Raw genomic sequence first — 27,324 nt, forward strand, 5'->3', positions numbered from 1 at the left:
CCTCCTATGTCACCATCTCCCCCACCGTGATCCAAAACTGAGGAAGAAGGGAAAGGCAGGGAGAACCCCCACCTGCCAGGTCCCAGGGGCCACTATCCAGGGACTCAGAAACTAGTAAGGGAGAGTGGAGCAGAAGGGACTGGTGTAGATAAAGCTTTTATTGTTGGAACTAATTTTCTCCTACTTTCCAACAGCATAATGGGGAGTGGCAGGGTGATAACTATCTCCCTCCCTTGAAAAACTAAAGGGACTCCCTCTTAATACCCCTGACCTATCTCCCTATTCTTTGGGTTAGCCTGAGGAAATGGGCACCCTATGTGGACACAGAGTTACTGGAATAAACTGGCAGGCCTTTGCCTGGGCATGAGAGGCTGGAGGGTACCAGATCATTCTCTTGGGTCACTCCCTACAGGGGAAACAGGCTATGAACCTCCCAGGTTAAGCTCTAGGATGATTGCTAGCTTTTGAAGACATTTTCTCCTCCTCATTGTAGCTACCTTCCTGTTCTCAGGTAGAAGGCTTACCTGAGGTCTAAACTTTCTCTCTTGCTGTAGCCTGTGGGTGCGTTTCTTCCTCTTGCTTTCCTCAGGACTAGAATTTTCAGGGTGAGGCTGGGACATAAATGAAACATGGGTCCTTGGGACAGGATCCCTGATGCATATTGATCACCCACCCCTTCTTGCATTCCTGGGGCCCAAGACAGGGATAAGACCTTACCCATTCCCATGCCCTGCCCAGTGTCTGGCCCCCAGTTGGTGCTAAATGTTTACTGTGGAGGGAGGCCATCAGAATATGGTTGGAACAAGTTTTGTGTCTTGTGGTGGGGCTGCGTATGGGAGGCCAGTGCATGGTCAGGAATCTGTAGTGGCAGTGCCTGAACCCCCTTCCAGAGACCAGAGTAGCCCCCTCCTCCACTGCCAAATCATCAGAAAAGGGGAGAAACCTGAGCTGGATGGTGGTAGCCATGCTGCCTTGTGGGTGACCCGAACACGATCCTGGCCAGGACGAGGCGCTATTTTAAACCTTAGCCCCAAGCGGTGCTTTAGCCCGCCAAGCCCATCTCTGGTTACAAAGCCACTGCCCACCTCCCCAGCCACTCCCTCCTCCTTACCCTGGGACACCTAGGCTGGTACTGGGATCAGTGGGTGGTATGATATGGCACAAATCCTATCTCCCCAGCCTTGTCCACTTAGGCATCCTCATTTGTCCATCCACCCAGGCAGTGGTTGACCTGTATTCTGATTGAGATTTCCCCATGGGTGAGAATTCTCTTCCCCAGGAATGATGGCACACCCTGGCCTCAATGTTGGGCACTGTTTTTGCTAGGGCAGAGCATGCAGGCCAGGACAGGGCTGATGCTTTAGGAAGAAGGAAGTAGGTTAGACAGAAGTAGGGACTTCACAGCAGTAACACTGTACACCAGAGAGCTTTCCCTTCCCTGCCTGCCTGCCTGGGTGGGAAAAAGAGAATGACTCAAAGGAGTCCCCTCCCCAGTCCTCTGGTTCAAGGGCTGCAGATTAGGATACTTAGTACCTTTTATCCAACCCACATTATAGCAATAGCCTCCACTGGATATGAGTCCTGTCAGCCCCATCCCCACCCCAGCGGTGACCTAGAGAGAGGCAGCAGACATTGGCAGGGCATCAGGGGAAGGGAGGCGGCTAATCATCCATGCTGGTGGCCCAACTCAAGATGGCTGAACAGAAGGCCACCTGGGTAGCAAGTAGCCCAATGACCTCGTCTACCCCCCCCACTTCCATGACTCTTAGTCTCAGCAGTGAGATGTTGGCATCAAGCCTGGCACAGCTGAGCAGTGACGCCAACAGCCCTGCCATCTCAAGCAAGCATGGTATGCTCCAACCTGGCAGTTAGAGTCAGGGGTATGAGATATTTCCCACACTTCTGGACTCGAGATAGCTGGGGACAAAGCTATTTTAGAAGATCCCTCCCCTGCTACTGCAGATCTTTGGCATCCCCATGGGGTCCTGGTTATCTCCTCCAGAGGGTTGGTCCTGAACTACAGAATCTCCCAGAGGATATCTGGCAATATCTGGAAACATTTTCTATCACACTGCTGCTACAGGCATCTAATGGTTAGAGACTGGAGGTATTAAACATACTACAATGTATAGGACAAAGAATAAAATGTCCTATGGCTCAAAGTGTCAGTAGTGCTGAGGTTTCAAGACCTGGGTTAAACCCTGGGAGGAACTTCCATGACTAATCTGGGAGCCTGGATGGAAATAGGAGGTATCCTCCACCTACCCACCCTCAGCCATCCACTTCTTCCATAAAGGGGCCAAGGTTCATCATCTCTCACCTTCTACAGGCAGAGAAGGCCTAATTCTGCCACTCTGGCTTCAAAGACCCCTTGTGGCCTTAGAAATGTGGTATGTTGCCAGTCTGCCTATCTACCCACATGCCAGCCTCTGGATATATAAGAAAAAGTATGGACCTGGTAAAGCATTTCATTTGCAAATGGAGGGGGATTCACACATCAGACTTCCAGGCAAACCCTACAAAGCCCTCCCTGCACCAAGGATTCTGGGCCTTTGGAAAAGGGTGAAGGTTGCCCTGCTTCAAGCCCACCCCCAAAGGGCTGCCCCAGCCTAGAGATGGCTGGTTGGAAGCTCAGGCCTCCTCCCTCTCCTCCTTCCTCCACCCCCTCCCATTTCTATTTAGGAGGCAGCCATGGTGGCTCAGCTCCTGTCTCTGGTTTCCTAGGGAGCTCTGCTGAAGCAGCCCAGCCTCCGTGGGTCCATCTGTCAGGGAGGCTGTTCCGCCCCATCGATTGCTGTTCCCAGGGGGGCTGTGTTGCTCCAGGGACCCAATGTGGCCGCCAGATAGGAGGGAACCACACGGATAAGAGGCGGGGAGAGGGGCAGCTTGGCAGCAGGCAGAGCCAAGAGGGGCTGACACTGCAGTAAGAAGGCACAAAGCTAGATAGGCATGAGAATTGTAGAAAGCCAGGGGCAGTGAGGCAGCAGACTGGCTGTAATGACCTCTGAAGATGGTTGGCACTCTCAGGACTCAGTTTTGCCTTTGGACACACCAAGTTCCCACTTGCAAAGACAACAATAACAATAGCTGACATTTATTGAACAGGAACAATGTGCCTGGCACTGGGCCCGGCCTTCACACACCTCTGCTTTCACTTGAGGATCCTACCCATTCAAAGCAGGTGCTGTTATTCTCTAGCAGAAAGACTCAGAGAGGCTGCAGCACTTGCCAGTAGCCACACAGAGGAGCTGCAGCTAGTCTTGGAGGCGTGTCAGCCTAGCCCAGTGGCTGTGCCCCAGCTCCAGACAGAAGTGAGCCAGGTCCGAGGGGGAGGAGGCAGTCTCGCCTGGCCAGAGGCCCTGCCCACCCTCCCCGCCTTCCCCGCGGAGCCGCCTCCTCCCCTGGGCTGCGTGACATCTGCCCCGCTTCCCGGCCCCAGACAGCTGCCCAGAGCCACGTCAGCACTTCCACCGGGGAGTCTGGAAACTGGCTCCGTCCCCTGTGTGTGTGGGGGTGGAGGGTGTTGAGGGGGAGGGGGAGGGGTTGCTGGTCCCCGACAGGATGGTTTTCAGAGAGTGAGTGACCCACTCAACTGAGCAAGGGATGGGGCCGCGTGACCTCAGGCAGCACACTTCTTCGGACCTCAGTTTCCCATGCTTGGGTGTGTATATGGTGGTGGAGGTTCTTTGGAAAGACATTCAGAAGAGAAGACAGTAGCATCCAGAGTGGACAAGAAGCAAATATTTCCACTTAGTCACAATTCTGGAGACACGGGGCAGCCTGCGACCTTCACGGTACACTTGGGACCAACTGGTCATTTAGTGGGGGTCACTGGAATGAGAGGGAGGATGAGGTCTGGCTGGTCCCAGGTTTCGCACACCGGCCGGCTGAGGCCAGAGATAACCAGCGCCTCCCGGAAAATCATTAGCATCTGTTTGGGTCAGCTACGCTGGCCCGCTGGCGCCTCTGTCAGCCGGAAGCGGCATGGCCCCCACCCTGTCACTTAGGCAGGCGCACCTATAGGGAGCAGCCACCCCAGACCAGACAGCTCAAACTCGTTTGGGGACAACATCCACCCACCCATCCTGGGAAATCGGCGGCCAGGCCAGCAATGAAGGGTCAGGCCGCGCGCCGTCGGGGGCTTCCTCCCAGGATGTGGGCGGTCCAGTCCGCGCTCCGGGCGATCCAGGCCGGCTCTTGGCGGCGCCCGTTGTGGCGGCAGCCCAGGGAGTGTGTGGAAATGACACCGCCAGGGCGGCGGAGATCCCCCCTCCTGACATTGGCTGGAAAGTGGAGCAGCTCGTCAGGGACAATCAATGGCGATCGATCGCCGCACGGTGCGGGCGGACAGCACGGGGGAGGGGCGGTGTGGCCGGCAGGAGTGGGGGCACTCGTGGCCGAGGTCAAAAAACACAAGAGAACCACAAAAGGGCACTGCAGGGTCTTGCGGACACAATCTGTACAGGGAGATATCACTTGGGCCACCAACATCACAAAGGAGTCACACTCACCACAGTTACACAAGTCTCTGATAGAAGTCACAACACAACAGGACCAAGCACCTAGTTTGCAGGGACATACAACAGGGTCACAGGTATGTAATAATGACACAGGATTCAACATACAATCAGTCACGCTATAACACAACCAGTACATCACACAACAGGGCCTCACACCATCACAAGACACCCACCAAATCACCAGAACACAGAATAAGCCAAACACTCCACTAGTGGTCTCAATCACACAACTCTGCCTGCACAACAAAGCAAAAAAGTCACATACCCATATTATACATCGTCACTGTCTTAAAGAACATTGTCAGACTGGGTCTCACACTATACAACACAATGGGATTAAGAGCCCAAGGATAATATACAACAGGGGCACCTCCTGCTATGAGGTGCACCCCAGTAACTAAAATAAGGATAAAGTTTTCACACCCAACACAAATACAATTGTGTTCCCCTCAACCTCACATGGCACAAGCACTGGGGCATAGGCAAAAGAGCATTAAACCCAAGGGTTCTCACAGGAATGATGCAAGTGAAGTGTTTAGCACAGGGCCAGGCACATGGTAAGCACTCAACACATAGGGGGTCTTGGGTTACACTATACATGGCTATAAATTACTAAGTCATACCTACATAATGCTGCAGGTACTTGTCATCACTTCCAGTTTGGTCCATTCCTCTCTGGAAACCAGATTCACCCCAGTGGCAAAACTAATTTTGCTATTACACATACCTGGGAAGCAACTCAAGTGTCACAAACACAATTCAGGCTATTGCACTCACTGGCATAGCAGGCCACATTTTCACTTCTCCCAATATACAGCCAACCCAGCCCAGACCCCCTTCCCCCAGGGCAGCAGTGTTTGCCCAAGCAGCAGAGTGCCATGGCTCTGGCTCTTGGTGGGGAAACACTCCCAGTCTATCACCAGGTGCAACTCAACTAGTGCATACTACTGGCCTAATTTCCTTCTACTCCCACAAGGTCGTGGAATATACAGCATTTCTCCCACAAGGGTCACCCACTCAGGATACCAGAGCCTCCAAAATAAGTTCCTCGGCTTTATCAAATTAAAGTCAGTCCCTCTGACAATTCCTTCATTTTCAACAAGAGAAACTGAGAGTCCTTGGGAAGGCCTTCCCCATTCCACATCTAAAGCAGGAACTGGCTGGACCCAGATCTCAGCATGTCCCCAATCCCCATTCCCAGGAGTGCATGTGAATGGAAGCAGGGCCAAGATCATTAGTCCTTCAGTGTACCCTGGAGTGGTTCCAGTGCAGGGACAGCTGGACTTGTAGCCCTCACTTCCTCCAGTTTAGATCTGGGCCCACCCAGGGGTTTCCAGGAATGTCTTGCAGCTGGGAGCTCCCCCTAAAGGTCTGGGCTAGACTCCCAACATTCCTTAGTTTTGCCTAGCTGTGTGACTCTGGTTAATTCCCTAACCTGTGTCTGGATGCCAATTCCTGCCCACTAAACCAAGACCCCTCCCCCCAGAGGGCATCCTTGACTAATGTGTGTGTGAGGAGGAATGGGTCCCTAAACTAGGATGGGGACAGCAAGGATGCTGACTCTAGGGTGCTACAATCAACCACTAACTTATCCCTCTCCTCAACCCTTCAGGAAAGACTGAGAAACAGGGGAGATCTGGTTTCCTTCCACAGCACCTCCAACTCCATGCCTAGAGGTGAATTCTCCCACTACCTTCCTTCCCAGCTTTTATTCACCAGGATGGGCAGCTATACACATGCCAGCCAAGCATGTCATTTGCCTACTACCCTATTCATAGGCAGACACTTTGCAGATCTTAGGGGATATGAGTTGTAGGCCCCAAAGGGCCCAGAGCCTATCCCAGGTCCCTGGATGTCCAAGAAGCTGGTCCAGCTCCAAGAGGAACAAACCTCTGGCTTTATTCAGGAAAGATATTCCACCATCCATGCCTGCCTACCCTCCCAGAACCCACAAACACTAATAGTCAAAAAAGTATTGCTTATGGACCAAGCACCAATTTTCTAGATGAGAAAAATCAAAAAGACAGAAAAATGATTTGCTTAAGATCATACAACTGAAAAGCCTTGGGCCTGTGGTTTAAACCCAGATCTGATTCCTGTTCTTCAGACTACTGACTTAGGTTCAGAACCTAAATACTAACCTGATTTATGCATAATCATTAAGGAATGTCCACCTTCACAATTCTCTCACAAGCTCCTGAACTCATACATATAACGCATGTGTGCACATACACACATGCTGCCCTATGCTGTTCCAGGTCTGGAACCCGTCAGCCACATTCTCCGTGGCTTCCTCTGTAAGTTTCCACCCTGACCCTGACTTCCCACCCACTAGAACTTACATTTCTCCTGCAGCAGCCAGATAATCAGCCCCAGGGGCAGGCTTGGGGGCCAAGCTGCAAGCCCTACTGTGAGATGCTTAAGCATCTGTTCTATTGCCTGGGTCTGGCATAGTAGGAAGTCAAAGAGTTTTTCCCTTCAGCCAAACTAGACTGGAGAGTTTCCTCCTTACTCAAGGGACTTTCTTCCGTCCAGAGCTTCCTGCAAATCCCCTACATGGTTAGGAACTAGAGGACTTGAAGAGCTCCCATGACCTCCCTCCCTAGAATTTATCAGTAGGCAAAGCCCTGTGTTCCAGGCACCAACAGCCCCTAGGCAGCTTTCCCCATCTGGGGGTAGTGTAGTTCTCACAGCTCTGCCTGGGTTGCAGCCACTTGGTGGGTTCAGCAAATCTGGAGATATTTGCATACCCAGATGGCCAAGCCTAGAATTTCAAAGAATTCCCCATGAAGAGGCAGCTGGCTTCCGGGTGGTGGCCCTGGGGGCTCACAGCTGTTGGGCAGGAAGACTGGGGAGCCTGTGGGCCTTCCCCTGAACACTAGATTGAAATGCACAAGAATATTTCCCAGGCACTATCACCAGCCCTGCTTTTCTCCTCCTGTCTCCAGGCCTCCATCCTCAGGATCTAGAAAAACTATGTCATAGTTGCCTAGGCTAGGTAGAAAGGCAAGACTTGGGTTAGCCTGGTGTAGGCACAGGGACTGCCTGCTTCAGTAGGTACCAAAAATATGGATCCCCTTATTCATATGAAGCAATGGATAGGTCTTTGCTCCCATGTAACCTGCAGATAATGGCCCTGGCCTGGACAACATTTAGCCTGTTCACACACAGTCTACAACAGCCATAAGGAGGTAAGACAGAAGATAACAGCTTGCTACTACTGGTAGGCCTCTGGATGGAATATAAGTCACTAACCTGTTTTCCTCACTGTAAGGTTCTCTTAGAACCTGACTGAACCAGGCACTGACTCATCTGGTTACTGACACATCAAACAAAAGCCAAGCCCAGAAGAAGTCTCTCCACCCCAACAAAAGCCCCTCTCAGGTTCTGTCCATGCAGATTCACTGACTGTACACTTTACAGCTGTTTAAAGCTATGGGTCATCATTGCCCTCTGCTGGCCACTCAGGCACTAGCATCCACTCAGAAACTAAGGCCACCTTCACTCCCCAACCTGGTAAATGGCACCTGTATTTACCTGATAAATCCACCTGCAGGCATTGAAATGTAACCACATCAGTTGTCACCTGAGTCAGGGCTGGACTGGGGGCAGAATGAGCAGAAACCACCTAGGGACCCAATGTGACAGGGCAATTCTCCCCCACCACCTCCAAGTATAATATAAGTCTAAAACTTCAAACGTGTCCTTTCTATGTGGCTTAGAGATTTGAATCCACCTGCGGAGAACCTACCCCCTTACTCGTAATAATGCACCACAACCTCCCCAACCTCTTCTCAAATGCCCTCCCGGTGTTTCCTACAAAGGAGGACACAGCTGAACTGGAGCCATCTTTCCAAAAAGCTCAACTTTACTGGCAGGTCTGGGAAAGTCTTAGCTTCTAGAGATCCTTTAGTCACTCTGCAGCAGGAAGCCCTGAATGACCTCTAAAACAAGAATAGCTCCCCTCAACTCTATAAAACATCCTTGAGGTAATCACACTTTCAAAGATGGCCACACTTTCCCCCTGGCTTGAGGGGAAACTATCCAGATGAACCATACCAGTATTGTTCCTTGGGTCAGTTGGGGGAAGCTCCAGACACCCCTGCCCAACTTTTGTCAATTACTTTAAGCATACAAACTTCTCTTACCTCTGACACGGTATGGTGCTGGTTCTGGAGCCCAAATGTCTGATTGTATTTGTGGGCTTTTTCTAGAACCCTCCAAAGCCACCTCATTATCTATGGAAAACCTGAGAAAGCTGGCAATCTGGGGAATAGCTAGTCTTAGGGTTAACATAACTAAACCCTCCCATTTAAAAAAAAAATTTTTTTAAGTTGTTGATGGGCCTTTATTTTATTCACTTATTTATATGTGGTGCTGAGAATTGAACCCAGTGCCTCACACATGCAAGGCAAGTACTCTACCACTGAGACACAACCCCAGCCCCTCCCACTCACTTTTATTCCCTAGAGGCCCTGCAATTTGGGGGGGGGGGGATACCTGTAAAGATTCAAGATTTGTGGCTGGATTGTGCATGCCTGTAATCCCAGTGGTTCAAGAGGCCCTGGGTTCAATCTCCAGCACCCCCCCCCCCACACACACACACACACAAACAACTCACAAGGATTCAAGATTTATAAGTACTAGTCAGGCTCAGGGACATAAGCCTGTAATCGCAGTTACTAGGGAGGCTGAGGGAACGAAATCACAAGTTCAAGGTTGGCCTGGACAACTTAGTGAGACCCTGTGTCAAAATGAAAACGACTGAGGATATAGCTCAGTAGTAAAGCTCTTGCCTAACACGCACCAGGCCCTGGGTTCAATCCCCAGTACCTCCAAAAACAATGGGGGTGGTAGTCCTCTTAGGTTCAAATAGGAGAACATTGAGAACACCTATCTTAGGATAGACAGAAATGTGCCTGGGGAAATAGCCACTATTCCCCCTCAAATCTTAAGTCTGAAAGAGAACATGGTACATTCACCAAAGCTGCTGCTACTCTTCCTTGTATAGCAGCAGCATAGGACAACTAGCTTGGGCATTCAATTGTTTCTTCTTGTTTTTACAAAAGTGGTAAATCATTTGCCAGCCCCCTCCCCTTTTTTAAAGTACCAGGAATTGAACTCAGGGGTGCTTTACTACTGAACTACATACATCCCCAGTCCTTATTTTTTGAGACAAGGTCTCACTGAATTACTGAGACAGGCCTTAAATTTGCAATCCCCTTGCCTTATCCTTTAGTCGCTGATGAGCATCAACACGTCTGACAAGCATTTGCTTCCACAGTACAATGTAGGGCAATCAGGCATGCCAGCCCTGGAAAAGCCTATTCTACAAGTAGGCTTATATGCAAACAACACAAAACCACTTAATCAAAGAACATACATCTGCAGTCCTGGCGATTGAACCCATGCTAGGCAAGCATTCTGCCCCAAGTTACATTCCCAGCCCTGAAGATGGCTACTAAAACTGCTGTCTTAGGAAGATGGTATTCATAGTTTTTTAAAAATATATGTTAATTATAGATGGACACAATATCTTTGTTATTTTTATATGGTGCTGAGGATCAAACCCAGCATCTCACACGTGTGCTCTACCACTGAGCTACAACCCAAGCTCTTTTATGGTTTACATCTGCTAAGAGGCTGATTATATTATGCCTCTGACCAGATAAAGCCCCACAAATATTTAAAAAATAAAATTGGTCATTTTTTCTGATCTGGCCTCAACCACCCCAAGAGCAGTCACTGAGAAAAAGTAAAAGCTGGTTGGTAACAGTATTATATAAGGCTAAAGGACTTAAAGGCTTTAAGTAAGTCTAAACCTTTCCACTTATATTGACTAAGAAAAATATAAGGGAACTATTTCATGAATATTAACCCTGACAATATGATCTCCTGAACAGTTTCCCTATTTCTTTCATTTTTTTCCCCCTATAGTACTGGGGATTGAACCTAGTGATGTTCTACCACTGAGATATATCTTCAGCTCTTTTTATTATTTTTAAAAAAATTTTAAGACAGGTCTTGCTAAGTTGCTCAGGCTGACCTCAAATTTGCAATCCTATTGCCTCAGCCTCCCAAGTACCTGCAATTGCAGGTGCACTCCACTGTGCCCAGCCGGTTTTCCTATTTTTCTAAGCTCAGCCCAGGAATCGATCTGGAAATATTAAGAGGTCCCTGAACATGTACCACTATACCAGCTTCAGCTAAGTAAAGTTACAGTGTCAGTTAAAGGCTTACGAAGACTTCTGTGAGGTAAAGAGAACTTAAGAGGAAGCCAATTTTCATCTGAGTATGTGCATAGCACAAAGATGGATTCTTAACACTAGTGACAAAATTTGCTGTAGGGGTAATAAAGATGCCTATTCCTGATTCAGAAGACCAGAAACAGAAGAGACTTCTTCTATTAAAACCTCATCACGGCATGTTAAGGAGCACTACAGAGCACACCAAGAAAAAGCCAGCATTTCACCTTAATTGCAGACAATGTTTATAAGCATTCTAACTGTACTTTAGAAATAACCCATTTCTGTTGGGCAGAGTGGCACAGGCCTATAATCCCAGCACCTTGGGATGCTGAAGCAGGACACTCAGAAGTTCAAAGCCAGCCTTAGCAATTTAGCAAGGCCCTAAGCAGCAACTTTGTGAGACCCTATCTCAAAATAAAAAATAAAAAGGGCTGGGTAATATAGCTCAGTGGTTAAGTCCCTCCTGCCCCCATTCAATCCTTAGTACCAAAAAAAGCAGTATTCCATTTCTCCTGACAACCCAGCTAGGTTTCAAAGTAACTTGTTGAGGCAAAGAGGAATGACTTAGAAAGTAGAATATTGCAGCAGGTGGAAATGGAAAAGGAAAGCTTCTGTTTTTTAGCTATGTCAGTGCAGAGAAAGGTCCCCTTCTCTGACCATCGAGTTTTCCTTCTCTACAGAATTTCCCACCATTCCCATCCCTATAGCCCTTCCAAGTCACTGTTCTAGGCAAAGTGTAGAAACCTGCAGGATAAACCAGGCAAGATGGCACATGCCTATAATCCAGGATATTGAGGCTAACGGAGACAAGTTGGAGACAAGTTTGAGGCCAGCCTCATCAACTTAGTGAGAACTTGTCTCAAAATGAAAAATAAAAAAGACTGGGAATGTAGCTCAATAATAAAGCACCCCTGGGTTGAATATCCACTACAAAGAAAGAAAAACAAACTGGACAATGCTCCCTTTGACTGCTGACCAATAACAGCATGCAAATATCTGAAATGATTTAGTTTTACCAAAAGAAACTGATCCAACTCTAACTTGACAAAGTATTTCAACCTGTTTTTAAAGAAGCAAACGAAAGGAAACCCATACACTAACATTCCCTTGTAACTATTGCTTGAAGATAATCAAGGTTGCTGCAAACTAGCTTTAGAAAGCCACAGAGCAACATGCTCCTAGATGAGAACCACCCTGAGTAACAATTTTTTTCTGAGTGGCAAAGGTGGCCTTCATTCTGGGCAAGGCACATGCACATGACTGAACCAAGTGTGTATAATTCTCAAATGAGCAAGACTAAATGAAATTTCACTCAAGAGCTTAATGTTGTTTGTGACCATCCAAACCTTTAATCTGGCACCTGCACACCAGGATGGCAGCTTTCATGTAGCACAAAAATACTTTATAGCACCCTTGTGAAAATATTCTCATTATGATCTAATAAGTGGTAATAAACGGTTTGCTTTTTACCACTAGATGAGAGGCAAATAAAGAAGGCTTTCAAGATCTATGCAGCTGACCCACAGTCAACAGCAGAGTTAATAGCAAGTCAAAAACTGATAAATTCTTCAGGCTAGGGATGTAGCTCAGTGACAGAGCACCTTCCTAGCATATGCCAAGTGTGTAAGGCCCTGGGCCTGATCCCCAAAACTGGACAAAAACAAACAAAAAAAAAAACCCCACAACCCTCCTCAAAAAAAAAAAAAAAAAAAAAAAACCCACAACCAAATTCCCACCTGCCCATGGTACTAAATAAGGTGATTTTAGGTTCAAATTCCATCCTCACTCCTTTCCCACACCTATTAATAGTTAAGCCTTTTCTACAAGGTTCAGGATGCTAATAAGCACCCTTGAAATGCTTATAAGCAGCCATCCAAAGATGCAGAACTTAAAGAGGGTTTTAGGTTGTATCACAGGTAGGTTCTTTCTAAGATGGAGAAGTGACACTGAGAGATAAGACAAGGTGACCAAGTTTAAAACCAAAAGCAGTGGACATTTATTCCTCAATTTTTGTGCAAGAGTGTAAAGATGCATTTAAAGAACCTGATGGCTAGAGAGCATCATTCAAGGCCTTCAGGCTGGCCTGGTTTACATTTAAATTAGGAAAAGAAGGGGGGTGGGGAATGGTAATTTGCCTAGTTCACACACATGATGTTTCTGACAGATACAGTTGTTTACAAGTTTCAAACTACATTTTACCAGAGTCAAGGGAAGACTTCAAAAAGCCACATATAGTACAATTTAAAATTGGATGAACATCCTACAAATGTTAGTGCAAAGTAATTATGTAGACGCTCCAATACAAGATTGTGCTCAGGTTTGGTCAAAGTTGCTCTTCTAAAATTACAATCACAGAGGATTAACTTACCAAATAGCATCGCCTTTGTGTTTTATGGCCTATGTACCAAGGGAATGTCACAAGGTTTTGGTGATGCAGCTTAGTTTCATTAATAAAGCAAATTTCTTATTTAGTTTAACAGTCATGTTCCTGGAATGCTGCACATACGTTTCATGAAAACACTTTTAAGCTTATGCTTCTCTTTGTTCAATAAAACTGCTCAAGATGTCCTTTTTTCTAGGTAAACTGAAATTGTTTCATGATTTTGAAATGCAACCATTATCAATGAAAACATTTCAGGAGAGAAAGAAAATCCACCACTAATCTCAGCTAGACAAAGTTCTTAAAATCAAAAAGCCTATTCACACAAAATTATATGTAATGACTGTAGTAATCAGTTTATTACACAGATTAATCATTCTTGAACGTACAAGCTCCAGAGGAGCAATTGGGTCTTTAAATATACACAAGTATTTCCATCAAATGAATTTTCACCCTTACATCCAAATAGACCTAAGCAGTTAAAAACATAAGAAAAATAAGAGCTATTAGCTATGTATTAACTGAGAAACCACATACAAACCAAAGAATATGGAGAAAGGTGCTGAAAGGACGAAGGTTGAAGGGGCAGGGAGATGTAAAAGAAGTTGGGAACAAAGCCCATCACACTTTATATACTAATAGCTCCAATCCATTTAAATGCTGACCAGTTAAACTTAGACCTTAAAATATAGGATGTGGGTAGAGTTTAATCTGGTTGGTCATAACCTTCTCACCTAAGTTGTAGGTCCTTCGGAATAAAATTAATACAGAAACAGCTACATGTTCTTCATTTCATAACTGTTTTGAGTTTAAATGGATTCCACTTAAAAACAATCTCCTACAGGTCAGTGGAGCTTTACCCCATCCAAGCATACACCGTGTACCACCCACCATTCCTCACACCTTGTAGTTATCCAAATTTAAGTCAATAAGGAGAATTTTTTAGTCTCACACCTAGGTTTTGCCTGGAGAATTGGCTTGTCACACACACACTTCTCTGCTAGGAGGCAATGTTGGTACAGAAGTACAGTATTTCTAGTTTGTTGTTCCAAGTATGTACAACACGCAGCACTGCTGTATCAGGTAAACATGTGCACAGGGGAAGATGAGGCGTGGGCTCATAGAAAGCAGTCAAATGGAAATCAAAAGGACTTTCTCTTTCAGAGTTCCCCTATCTTTATTTGTAGAGGTTATCCAATAATTTCTTTAATTACATCGCATACTTCTGAGTCCATTCCCGAGCTATTCTGTTGTACCTGTACACACAAAGAGAAGCTTGGCTTAACATAGGTGAGGAGTCAGTTATTAAGCAACAGATTTTATTTATTATTCCATCTAATAACTTGAGGGAAATAACTTCTAGCAAAGCTACCTTATTTTAACCTTAATTTTTTTCTTTTTGATGATACTGGGAACTGAACCCAGGGACACTCTATCACTGAGTTACATCCCCAGTCCTTTTTATTTTATTATGAAACAGGGTCTCAGTTGCTGAGGCTGGCCTTAAATTTGCAATCCACCTACCTCAACCTCCCCAGTAGCTAGGATTACAGGTGTGTACAATCACACTGGGCTACCTCAAATTTATAATGAGCCTTTACTCAATGGTAACAGGAAAGACCTATAAAATGCACAATAATTTTCTGTAAATGATACTTATGGAGAATTTTACTTAAATTTTAGCATTTGCTGGCATGTACTTTTTGTAAACTTGATTGACCTATTTCAACGAAAGACCTTCAACTCTCTTTAATTCATTTATTTGAAGTTTTTAAAACTGGAATTCTACATTGTATGATTCTTCAAATCATATACTAACAGTTATTAAACTGACATCATGCTTTCATTTATATCAATAAAATAACTGGTTCTGAAAGAACTTAACTTTGCTTGACAAAATGTATGGGCTTACTACTCCAGAAAACATTCCAGTAGTTTGTAATTTTTATACTAAAAGAGAAATGTGGGGCTGGGGTTGTGGCTCAGTGGCAGAGCACTTGCCTAGCATGTATGAGGCACTGGGTTCGATCCTCAGCACCTCATATACATAAATAAATAAACAAATAAATAAATGGTACATCAACAACTAAATATATATATATATATATGGAGAGAGAGAGAGAGAGAGAGAGAGAGAGAGATAAGCAAGGCTAGGAATGGTGGCAAGTGCCTTTAGTCCCAGCTACTCAAAGGCTGAGGCAAGAGGACAGCTTGAGCCCAGGAGTTTAAGGCACCATAGGGAGACCTATCTGAAAACAAAAAAGCAAACAAAACCCAGCATGGTGGTGGATGCCTATAGTCCCAGCAGCTCAGGAAGCTGAGACAGAAGGATCACCAGTTCAAAACCAGCCTGAGCAAGAGTGAGGCACTAAGCAACTCAGTGAGATCCTGTCTCTAAATAAAACATAAAACGGGGCTGGGGATGTGTCTCAGTGGTTGAGTATCGCTGAGTTCAATGTTCAATTCCTGGTAGCCGCCCAAGCAAAAAAAAAAGGCAAACAAACACAAAATCCAGCGGGGGGGGGGGCGGATGCAGAAAAGTTCTGGTAAACATTACTACCACAATAACTTAGGATCTGCCTTCTGGTAAGCATTCATGGCCACAATTCTAGGCAGTAGGCAAAATGGCTAGTTTAAAAAAAAAAAATTAAGGACAATGTAATTTTATTCTGAATGCAGCCAGAAACACAAGACTACAATTCTATTTGGACCTAAACACAAACAAAACTAAGCTCCATCAAAAAAAAAAAAACAACCCACAAAATACTATGTCTCTCTAATCCATCAAAATTCAAATAATTCTTTAATTATATATGTGTATGTATGTGTGTGTATATATATATATATATATACATACACACCTCTTTTTCTTTTTGGTACTGGAGATTGAACCCAGAGTTGCTTGACCACTGAGCTACATCCCTAGTCCTTTTTATTTTGAGACAGGGTCTTACTAAAAGTTGCAAAGGGTCTCACTAAATTGCTGATCCTCCAACTTCTGATCCTCCTGCCTCAGCCTCCAAGTTGCTTGATTATAAGCATGTACTATCACACCCAGCCAATCCTTTATATTTTAACTTAAGAAAAATATCCATCTGCTTCCATCTAGTTCGTCCTACAATCCTACTGATTAATACATAAAACAAAATAGAAAGAACACTATCTGTTGATATTCTGACCACTCTTCAATAATTCACAGTATACAATTCTAAAGCATTTAAATTCTTTTTTTTTTAAGCTGTAGATGGACAAAATTTTTATTTTTATTTGTTTATTTTTATGTGGTGCTAAGGACTGAACCCAGGGCCTCACACATGGGAGGCAAGTACTCTACCACTGAACTACAACCCCAGCCCTCAAGTTTTGTTTTAAAAGAAATTTGGGGCTTTCATATTCCGTAGGTAATTTGTTATTCTTCCCTTAGATTGGTAGAAATATCAATTTTCTTTCCCATTAATTTACAAATACCTATGCAAAACAAATGGGAACTTGATGCAAATTATTTTATGTCAAAAACCAAACATAAGGGCTGGGGATGTGACTCAAGCGGTAGCGCGCTCGCCTGGCATGTGTGTGGCTTCAATCATCAGCACCACATACAAACAAAGATGTTGTGTCCGCTGAAAACTAAAAAATAAATATTAAAAAGTTCTAAAAAAAACAACAACAAACTAAACATAAGATGTAAAGATGATGGAAAATGTATTGTAGTAAAGTTTATCTAAACAGGAGAAACGAAACAACTAGAGATAAAATCAGTATAATCTATTTATAATGATACTTAGTGCAAACACTCCTCTTTCTTGTTCACAGGAAAGTATATTAAGACTTCGTTTAAGATATTTGGCATATGTTCAGTCCTTAGACAAGAAAGCTTTGAGACAAACATTTCCATCCCACCATGATAGCTTTCCGTCTAGAGGCATACTTACTTTTCTCTATCTGTTTTGTAGATCCGAGCAATCTCAGGCACTAAAGGATCATCTGGATTGGGATCACACAACAGAGAACAGATGGACAAGAGTACTAGGAAGAAAAAATATACACATAAATATGTAAATTAATAGAGAATAAATGCAAAGAGCTAGCCAGGTGCATTTGCCCATGCATGTAAACCTACTCCAGAGGCTGAAGCAGGATTGTGAGTTCAAGGACAGCCTAGGCAACATAGTGAGCTATATCTTAAAGAGAAAGAAAGGGCTGGGGGTACAGCTCAGTGACTGAGTGCCCCCGGGTTCAATCCCTAGTACCAAAAAAAAAGGGGGGGGGGAACACATTCGATGGGTAGAAAAAAACACAAGAGAAAACTTCTAACAATTTAGGGATTGGGAATGTAGCTCAGTGGTCAACTGATAACACTGCCCCCACACCAAAAACAGAACCTATATATAATGTAGTAACTAGAAACTTTGTAAATTCCATCTTTTTTCTTTTTCTTTTTTGCAGTGTTGGGGATTGAACCCAGGATTGTTTTGCCACTGAGCTACATCTTTGGCTCTGTTTTATTCTGTGACAAGGTTTTGCTAAGTTGCTTAGAGGCTCATTAAATGGCTGAGTCTGGCTTTGAACTTGTGATCCTAATGCCTCAGCCTCCCTAGTTACTAGGATTATAGGAGTGTACCACTATGCCAGACCCTTTCTATTACTACCAGTAATCATCAGAGATTTTAAGTTGAAACAGCTGTCTGATTCATTAAAAAATTAAAATGAAGGCCGGGTGCAACAGCACACGCCTATAATCCCAGTGATTGTGAGTTCAAAGCCAACTTCAGCAAGGGTGAGGCACTAAGCAACTCAGTAAGACTCTGTCTCTAAATAAAATACAAAATAGGGCTGGGGATGTGGCTCAGTGGTTGAGTGCCCCTGAGTTCAATCCCCAGTACTCACCTCCCCAAATTAAAACAAACAACAGAAAATTTATGTTGAATGACAGACACCTTGGCCTCCCAGGTAAGAGTATCTGGCCCCTTTGATTCAGTGTCATAATTACCCCATGATGTAAGTAGCATAGACAGGACTGCTTTTATGCCTAAATTCCTAAAGAATCTGGCCCAGAGTTAATGATTAGAATGAAATTTAAAAACTCAGGTCTTGGGCTGGGAGTATAGCTCAGTGGTACAGCACTTGCCTAGCATGCACTAGGCCCTGTGTTCTATCCCCAGCACCACCAAAAGAATAAAAACCAAATTTAAAAAATCACTAAACAAAATAGGTCTTCCACAAATCTTAGACCAAGAACACTTGTCAGAACACATGAAGTTCAATTTTCAGAAGCCCAGACTCAAGAAAATATATGGCTTTCAAAATTACAAAGACAACCACATTACTGAATTCTCTTAAGCAAAAATGACAACTGTGAAATTCAACAATCACTGTTTTGTCAATGGCAGGTACCATTATCAGATACACTGGATTTATTTTTTAATATTTTTTTTAGTTGCTAGTGGACCTTTGTATAGATATATAAGTATTGAAAATCAAACCCAGTGCCTCACACATGCCAGGCAAGCATTCTACCACTGAGCTACAACTCCAACAGATTTGTTTCATTTTTAACTGAAAACAATTTAGTCCAAGTCAAGAACATGAAGGCAATAATTTGCTACCAAAGGGGATAGCCACACATATATAAATACAACACATACTTCTACTAAAGTCTTAAATTCTTTTCAGCAATGATTTAGATTTCATCTAAGCTATTTCCTCAGTGATAACCTGGGATGCATCAGATAAACCTTAATAGTATAATTTCTTCTATTTAAATATGTCATTAATTTATGCATTCCTTGTTGAATGCAAAAGGAGGGAACAGGTTACTGATAACATTAAGTAGTCTCTGACATAATGAAATAAATTCAAATTCTTTTATTCTGATGGTATCAGAATTTATCTTACTTCTCTCTAGTATTCTGTGCCAAGACGCAATGACTTTGAGTACACTTTATTCCCAAAAGACCAAATTCAACAAGAAAAGGGTTTACTAATTTTCCTATCAATCTATTCTACAGAGATCAAGGGCTTCTGAGAGACAAAGAAAAAGTTGACATGCCCTTTTTATTGTTCAGTTTAGTAATAAAAAAAAAAAAAAGCTATTTCCTTGCCTTATATAGCAAATAAAAAACATCAGGAAAGAATATTTTCTGACTCTTCATTTCCGTTGGGCACAATTCAGGTAGATGGTAGTCCTAAAACATCTTTTCTTCCCATCATGTACCATCACCTAATGCCCTCTTCAAGCATGGCACATTCTAATAGAATTTGGAAAGACTGCATGTATTTCCCGGAAATTACAAAAGGGAGTTATAGATTTTTGAATGTTCATGAAAGTGTTGACTATAAAAAGAAGAAATTTCAGTGGTCTATCAAATTAGCAAGAGTACCACTGGTTCTTTTTTCTTTCTTTCTTTTTTGATCAATGGACCTTTATTTTATTTATATGCAGAGCTGAGAATCAAAACCCAGGGCCTTGCACATGCTAGGCAAGTGCTCTTCTACTGAGCCACAACCCCAGACCCTACCACTGATTCTTTTTTTTTTTTTTTAATATTTTTATTAGTTGTTGATGAATTGTTTTTTACTTATTTGTATGTGGTGCTGAGAATCGAACCTAGGAAGTCACACGTGCTAGGCAAGCGCTCTACCGCTGAGCCACAACCCCAGCCCCATCTACCACTGATTCTTCACATAAAATCAGACATACTTCAAAATTAGTATGTGTTACAAATTCCCTTTAATTTTTCTTCTTCTTTTTCCAATGATACTAGAGATTAAACCCAAGGTTATACATGCCAGTCAAGCACTCCACCACAAAGCTAGCCCTAGCCCCTTCCCCTTCTTTTTTATTTTATTTTGAGACAGGGTCTTGTTACATTACCCAAGCTGGCCTAGAATTTATCTTCTGCCTCTGCTTCCAGGTGGCTGGGATTAAAAATTTATGCCATCATGCACAGCCCTTTACTTATTCTTCTAGACAAATTTAAAAGGATAAATTTTAAAGAAGTAGCTTTTCTGACTTTCTTTCTAGGAAAGAGAAGCAGGATAGTGATTATCTGGACCTAATGAAAGGATTCTTAGTACACCACTTAGCTCTTTTAATTCAGGGAAAATTGATTTTGGCTTATAACCTACTGTATTTTCTTCTTCCATAACAAGAATAACTTCTACAACCTGCATAGGTTCCTCACTGATAATGAATAACTTTTACTTATATTTACACACATACATTTTCTGTATATTTAGGTTCCGAACATGTTTCTTGAAAGTGGAGGGAAGCTGGGGATATGCTCATTGGTAGAGTGCATACTTACTATGTCAGACCCTGCATTCAATCCCCTGCACTAAGGTTTGGGGAAAGAAAAGGGGATTTGAGGTCAAAATTATTGTCCATTGAAAATGATCATAACCAGGCATGGTGGCACAAACCTGTAAATCCTACCTACTCAGAAGTCTGAGAGAGAATTGCAAGTTTGAGGTCAGCCTGGACAACTCAGTGAGATCCAGTTTCAAAATGTAAAATATAAAGGACTGGAAGTGTAACTCAGTGGTAGAGCACCCGTGGGTTCAATTCCCAGTAATGGGGTGGAAGGAGGGGAAGCATATGTTAAAGTACAATTATTATCACACACAGGATTAAGGCCTTTCACAGAAATACTTGAACACACATTCAATTTATGAAAAGGGCTCAATGAAACATTAAAATCTATGATAGGTGACATATTCAACATAATGGCACTACAATTATCTTAAGAGATACCTATCCAGATAGAATATCAGTTAAATAAACTTCTAACAGTCCTTATAATTTACAATAGTGGGGCTGGAAGGGTGGTGGTGGGAGGAATCAACATTAGACATGAAAAAAGGAAGGGATTAAAAAAAATGACAACAATTTCAGCTATCTAGCTAACCCCTCAAACATACACATACTGCACACAATTCCACCTCTCTTGGTTCCATTATTAGATTTATATCTCTACTGCTCTTTAGCAAAGAAAAAGCAACCAAAAAAAACTTCACTGGGTTAGACAATGACAAAAACACATAATAAACACTTTCTCAAATAGCCCTTGAATTGAAAGAAAAGCCCACTTCTCTGAAAAAAAAAAAAAAAAAAAAAAAAACTATTTAATTCACAACTTGTAAAAATGTAGTTCTCTCTCAGTGGCTCAGGAGGTCGAGGCAAGAGGTTCATGAGTTAAATAAAGCCAGCCTCAGCAACTTAGCAAGACCCTGTCCCAAAATAAAATATAAAAAGGGCTGGAGGGGCTGGGGTTGTAGCTCAGTGGTAGAGCACTTGCTTCCAATGCATGAGGCTCTGGGTTCGGTCCCCAGCACCACGTAAAAATAAACAAATAAAAAAAGAATAATAAAGATATTATGTCCATCTATAACTAAAAAAAACTTTTTTAAAAGGGGGGAGGGGCTGGGGATGTGGCTCAAGTGGTAGTGTGCTCGTCTAGCATGTGTGAGGCACTGGGTTTGATTCTCAGCACCACATAAAAATAAAATAAAGATATTGTGTCCACCTAAAACTAAAAAAAAACTAAAAAAAAAAAAAAGAAGAAGGGCTAGAATGCCCCTGGTTCAATCTCCAGTACCAAAAATAAAATAAAAATATGAAGAAAAATGTGGTTCTCTGGATTTTTTTGTTTTTATTTTTACTTAAGACTCCAGAAATTTTAATTTAATGCTGTAGAGTTTTGGTTTCCTTTAAAGAATTAATTTTAAGAGTATACAAATCTTATTAAATTATAACATGACAAACTTCTAATACTGTGACAACTGTGCTTTTGTCCCACTTTTGAAGTGTTTATAAGGAAAGAGTTGACTATACTTTTATTTCTTTAATCTTTATAATAACAATGAAAAAACCTATTAAGCATCCCTATTCTACAGATAAAAAAACTGAAACACAGAATTCTATGTCTCAAGTTTCATTCAATAAGAGGTAGCACTGCAATTTCAACATATGCAATTTGACTCAGAATCTATGTTCTTTTCATTGTGCTAGGGATTCAACCCAGGGGACTTCCACATTGCTACACCCCCACCCCATTTTAAACATTTTTTATTTTAAGATGGTGTTTTGCTAATTGCTGAGGCTGGCCTCCAACTTGGGATCCTCCTGCCTCAGTCTCCAAGAGTTGCTGTCTAGGTGTACACCACCATGCCTCTTGACTAGATTCACTGAAGAAATGGTATATTTGGGGCTTGGATTGTAGCTCGGTGGTAGAGCGTTTCCTAGCACACATCAGGCACTGGGATCATTCCTCAGCACCACATAAAAATAAATAAAGTAATGGTATTTTGTTCATGTACAACTTTTTAAAAAAGAAAGAGAGAGAGAGAGAGAGGGAGGGAGGGAGGGAGGGGGAGGGAGGGAAGGAAGGAAGGAAGGAAGGAAGGAAGGAAGGAAGGGAGGGAAAATTTTAATTTTTTTCTGGTACTGGCCCTCTACCACTGATACAAGGTCTTGATAAACTGCCCAGGCTAGTCTCAAACTTTCACTCCTCTGACTCAACCACATAGCAGGGATTACAGGAATGCTCCATTGTGCCCTGCAGAAATGGTAATTTTAAGTAGACAGGAAAAAAACTTTTCATATATCAAATTTTACTACCAAATGCAAAAACTTGGACTGTCTTATTTCTAACTATTTAAAACTTTATAAAAAAAATTTTATAGTTGTAGATGGACAGAAAGCCTTTATTTAATTTGTATATGGTGCTAAGGATTGAACCCTAGCATGTGCGAGGCAAGTGCTCTGTCACTGAGCTACAACCCGAGCCCTTAAAACTTCTTAATATAACTCAAAGTATACAAATTTTCCCCATTTTGGGGGGGATACTGGGAATTCAACTCAGGGGTACTCAACCACTAAGCCACATCCCCAGCCCTATTTTTGTATTTTATTTAGAGATAAGGTCTTAATTGAGTCATTTAGAGCCTTGCTTTTTTCTGAGGATGGCTTTGAACTTGGCGGATCCTCCTGTCTCAGCCTCCTGAGCCACTGCGTCTGGCCCTTTTCGGCTTTTTTCCCCACACAATATTTTTCCATTTCAAAAATTTTATTTATTTTCAGAGAGGGGTTGATGGGAATCAAACCCAGAACTGTGTGCATGTTAGGCAAACATTCTACTAATGACTTTAAGTGCCATACTTTTTGCGGGGGGGGGGGGGGGGGGGCATACTAAGGATTGAGTACCAATAGTGTTCTATCTCTAAGCTACACTCCCAGTATTTATTTTATTTATCTTTTCCTAGTCTACTTTGAGACAGGGTTTCAACTAAGTTGCTGAGACTGGCCTTGAATTTGTGATCCTTCTGCCTAAGCCTCCAAAGATGCTGGGATTACAGGCACACACCACTGCCTGGCTAGTGTCATAACTTTTTAAAGGCTTTTTTTTTTTTTTGCAGCACTAGGAATTGAACCCAGTGCCTCTCATATGGAAGGCATCAGCCCCTAAATAAAAGTTACAAACCCAGCCTTTCATTTTGTTTTTTAGATAGGGACTTTCTATGTTGCCCAAGCTGGCATCGAACTTGTGAACTTCCTGCATCAGCCACCCAAGCAGCTGGGATTACAGATGTGCACCAGCATACCAGGCTACAATTGATCAGTACTCTTAAATGTATGTGCTAGAACTTATTTTATTTCTTCCTCTACTACTGCACCTGTATATAATCTCCAATTTTCAGAAATAACATCATTGTCAGCGAGGTACCATGGCAGACAACTGAAATCCCAGAGGCTTGGGAGGCTGAGGCAGGAGGATGGCAAGTTCAAAGCCAGTCTCAGCAACTTGGCAAGTCCCTCATCAACTCAGTGAGACCCTGTCTCTAAATAAAATACAAAAAGGGGGGCGGGGGGGGGGGGGCTGGGGATGTGGCTCAGTGGTTAAACACCCCTGGGTTCAATCCCAGGTACCAAACCAAACAAAAAAAAAAAAAAAAAAACCACATCACTGTCACAAATGTACTTCTATACAAAGCTTTTTTAAACATTTGCTATTGTTGTAATTACTGCATCAGGGGAATGAAAGTCTCTTAACGTAACAGTGTACAATCTACCCTTCTACTGTATATAGTACTCATTACAATGTACATCATCAGCATTTAGTCTGTGTGTGGGAGGAAGGGTTACTGGAATTTAACCTAGGGGCCCTGTGTTACTGAGCTACATCCTCAGCCCGTATTTAAAATTTCAGGAAGATTCCAAGCTCAAGCCAAACTTCCCAACTTAGTGAGACCTGTCTCTAAATAAGGAATGAAGCTCAGTGGTAAAGAGTCCCTGGGTTCAATCCTCATTATCACTAAAAGAGAGGGAAGATGCTGGTGAAATGGTTTACTGGTGAAGAGCGGGCTCAGGATGTATCTCAGTGGTAGAGTGTTGGCTTAGCATATGTAAGCGAAAAAAATGGGAACTTAAAAATTTTAAGTTGGGCTGGGGTTATATGACTCAGTGGCAGAGCACTTGCCTAGCACGTGTGAGGCACTAGGTTTGATCCTCGGCAGCACATAAAAATAAAGGTATTATGTCTACCTACAACTAAAAAAAAAAATTTTTTTTTTAAGTTTCCTTATTCTTTGGTTCTTTTTTGTGCATTTGTCTATTGGGACTGGGGTTGTTTGGGTTTGATTGGGTTGGTTTGTCTGTTTTTGCAGTGCTGAGGGTTGAACCCAAGGGCTCTTTACAGAAGATAAATTCACTAAAGAAATGGTAAATTTTATTTTTTCTGGTACTGGAGACTGAATCCAGAGGCCCTTAACACTGAACTATAATCCCAGCCCTTTTTATTTTTTATTTTGAGACAAGAGTCTCACTGAGTTGCCTAAACTGGGCTTTCAATCCTTCTACCTCAACATCCCAAACTGCTAGAATTACATACAGCTGTGTGCCATTGCACATGGTGAGATATTTTTTTTTCCTCTTAAGTTCTTCACATTTTAAACATTAACCCATTTGATTTTCTTTTTTCTTTTAACTCTTTCATTTTCTTTTTTTCAACACTTTTCATATTAGATAATTGAGATCTAGGACTGGGTGCACACTGGCCTGTTATCCCAGTGACTCAGGAGGCCAAGGCAGGAGGACTGCAATTTCAAAGCCAGCCTCAGCAATCCAGCCCTAAGCAATCTAGCAAGACATTATCTCAAAATTAAAAATAAAAAGCCTGGTGATGTAGTTCAGTGGTTAAGCACTCCTGGGTTCAATCTGTAATAGCCCCCCACCCAAAAGAAAGTTGAGATCTGACAAATCTTCCCTTTATTTATTTTTTTTTTCGGGGGGATGGTGCAGGGATACTGGGATTGAACTCAAGGGCACATTACCACTGAGTGACATCCCCAGCCCTAGTTTGTATTTTATTTAGAGACCAGGTCTCAATGAGTTGCTTAGTTCCTCGATTTTGTTGAGGCTGGCTTTGAACTCCTGCCTCAGCCTCCAGAGTCACTAGGATTATAGGCATACACTGCCAGGCCTGGCTATAGTTTAGTTTTTAATCCACTTTTAATTTCATTTAGGGATAATATTGGGGGGGATGCAAATTTTCAAATTAACATTTAAGACAATTCTCATTAACTATCTCACTAGTTCATTAGTACCAAAAAATAAAAATAAAATAAATCCCTAATTTACTCATGTAATGATTTAGTAGAACTACTGGTCTTTCATTACAAATTGAGCAATTAACTTTTTTTTAAAAAACATATTTTCAAACACACATAGAGCTATACTAATCATCATTGGGATGTTCAGAGGGAAAAAAAAATTGGCAGGGGAAAGGCAGTGCTGGAGGATCAAACCCAGACCCTTGTGCACGTTAGGTAATCACCTACTACTAAATGACACCTACAGTCCAAAAATATTTATGCTAAACTGATCATCTTAAGAGGATGAATCTGTTCCTAAAAATAACATTGGGTGAAATCTTAAACAGTCTCTACACCAATTTACCTATATCTAGCTCTTCAAAAATCTAGTATCCAGCTGGGCGCAATAGGGCATGCCTGTAATCCCAGTGGCTCAGGAGGCTGATGCAGGAGGATCGCAGGTTCAAAGCCAGCCTCAGCTATTTATCGAGGCTCTAAGTAACTCAGTGAGACCCTGTCTCTAAATAAAAATATTTAAAAAGGGCTGGGGATGTGGCTCAGGGGTTAAGTGCCCCTGGGTTCAATCCCCAGAACCAACACGGCCCCCCTCCATCCCCATCTAATGTCTGCGTACTGTATTTATAGCATAAGTAATGCTATTCTTCTAAAGAGCTATTTGTTTTTTCCTTTTTTATTGGGGGTGGGACACTGGGGATTGAACACAAGGACAATTTACCACTGAGCTATATCTTCAGCCCTTTTTTTATTTTGAGCAGGTCTCGTGAGGTTGCTTAGGGCCTTTATAAATTGTTGAAGCTGGCCTTGAACTTGCATTCCTCCTGTTTTAGTCTCTCAAATTGTTGAGATTATAGGCATACACTACTATGCTCAGCCAACCTAATCCAAAATAACATAATCAACAGACTAGTTACCATACCAAGGAATATTTAGGCTCAAAGCCCCAACCTTTTTCCATTGTCATGATGTCTATTTCAGACTAAGGGAGATTGTTCCTTTTAAAAGGAATATGAGCTGGGCGTGGTGTCCCATGCCTATAATCCCAGCAGTTTAGGAGGTGGAGGCAGGAGGTTCATGAGTTCAAAGTCAGACTCAGCAACTTAGCGAGGTCCTAAGGAACCCAGTGAGACTTGTCTCTAAATAAAATACAAGATAGGGCTGGGGATGTGACCCCTGAGTTCAATTCCTGGTTACCACACCCCGCCAAAAAAGAGTGAGTAATCTCTTCAAAAATAGATCATCTTTTTTTTAAAAATTTATTTTTTAATTGTAGTTGGACACGATACCTTTGTTTTATTTTATTTATTTGTATGTGGTGCTATAGATAGAACCCAGGGCCTCGCACCTGCAAGGTGAGTGCTCTACTGTTGAGCCACAACCCCAGGCCCCAAAATGGAAAGTCTTAAGGGGAAAAAAAAAAAAAAGTGTTTAGCTTGGTATCAAATATCCATTCCATTACCTTTTGAAATAGTTAGTGCTGGAGACCACTGTGACCGTAGAATATCGAGACAAATGCTGCCATTACTGTTAATATTTGGATGATAAATTCTTGTTGTAAATGCAACCT

General features: G+C 42.8%; 2 protein-coding genes across 5 annotated transcripts in view; both read right to left on the minus strand.

Moving 5' to 3' along the window:
* Cxxc5 (CXXC finger protein 5) overlaps positions 1-17,105 on the minus strand; it is a 57,977-nt gene extending 40,872 nt beyond the window's left edge. Inside the window, exon 1 of the mRNA XM_058584289.1 lies at positions 17,081-17,105. The gene's annotated coding sequence lies outside the window, so the exon portion shown is untranslated. The remainder of the gene's footprint in view (positions 1-17,080) is intronic.
* Ube2d2 (ubiquitin conjugating enzyme E2 D2) overlaps positions 12,741-27,324 on the minus strand; it is a 54,797-nt gene continuing 40,213 nt past the window's right edge. For all 4 annotated transcript variants that reach the window (XM_046460323.2, XM_058584290.1, XM_058584291.1 and 1 more), the window contains 3 exons: positions 27,217-27,322; positions 17,081-17,174; positions 12,741-14,404 (listed from right to left, as the gene is read on the minus strand). In XM_046460323.2, coding sequence (XP_046316279.1) covers positions 14,359-14,404; positions 17,081-17,174; positions 27,217-27,322 — 246 coding nt within the window. In that variant the 3' untranslated portion in view covers positions 12,741-14,358. The remainder of the gene's footprint in view (positions 14,405-17,080; positions 17,175-27,216; positions 27,323-27,324) is intronic.

Source organism: Marmota monax, unplaced genomic scaffold (assembly GCF_021218885.2).
Source record: "Marmota monax isolate L192 unplaced genomic scaffold, Marmota_monax_Labrador192_F-V1.1 WCK01_AAM20220418_F8-fsc00006, whole genome shotgun sequence".
NCBI lineage: Eukaryota > Metazoa > Chordata > Mammalia > Rodentia > Sciuridae > Marmota > Marmota monax.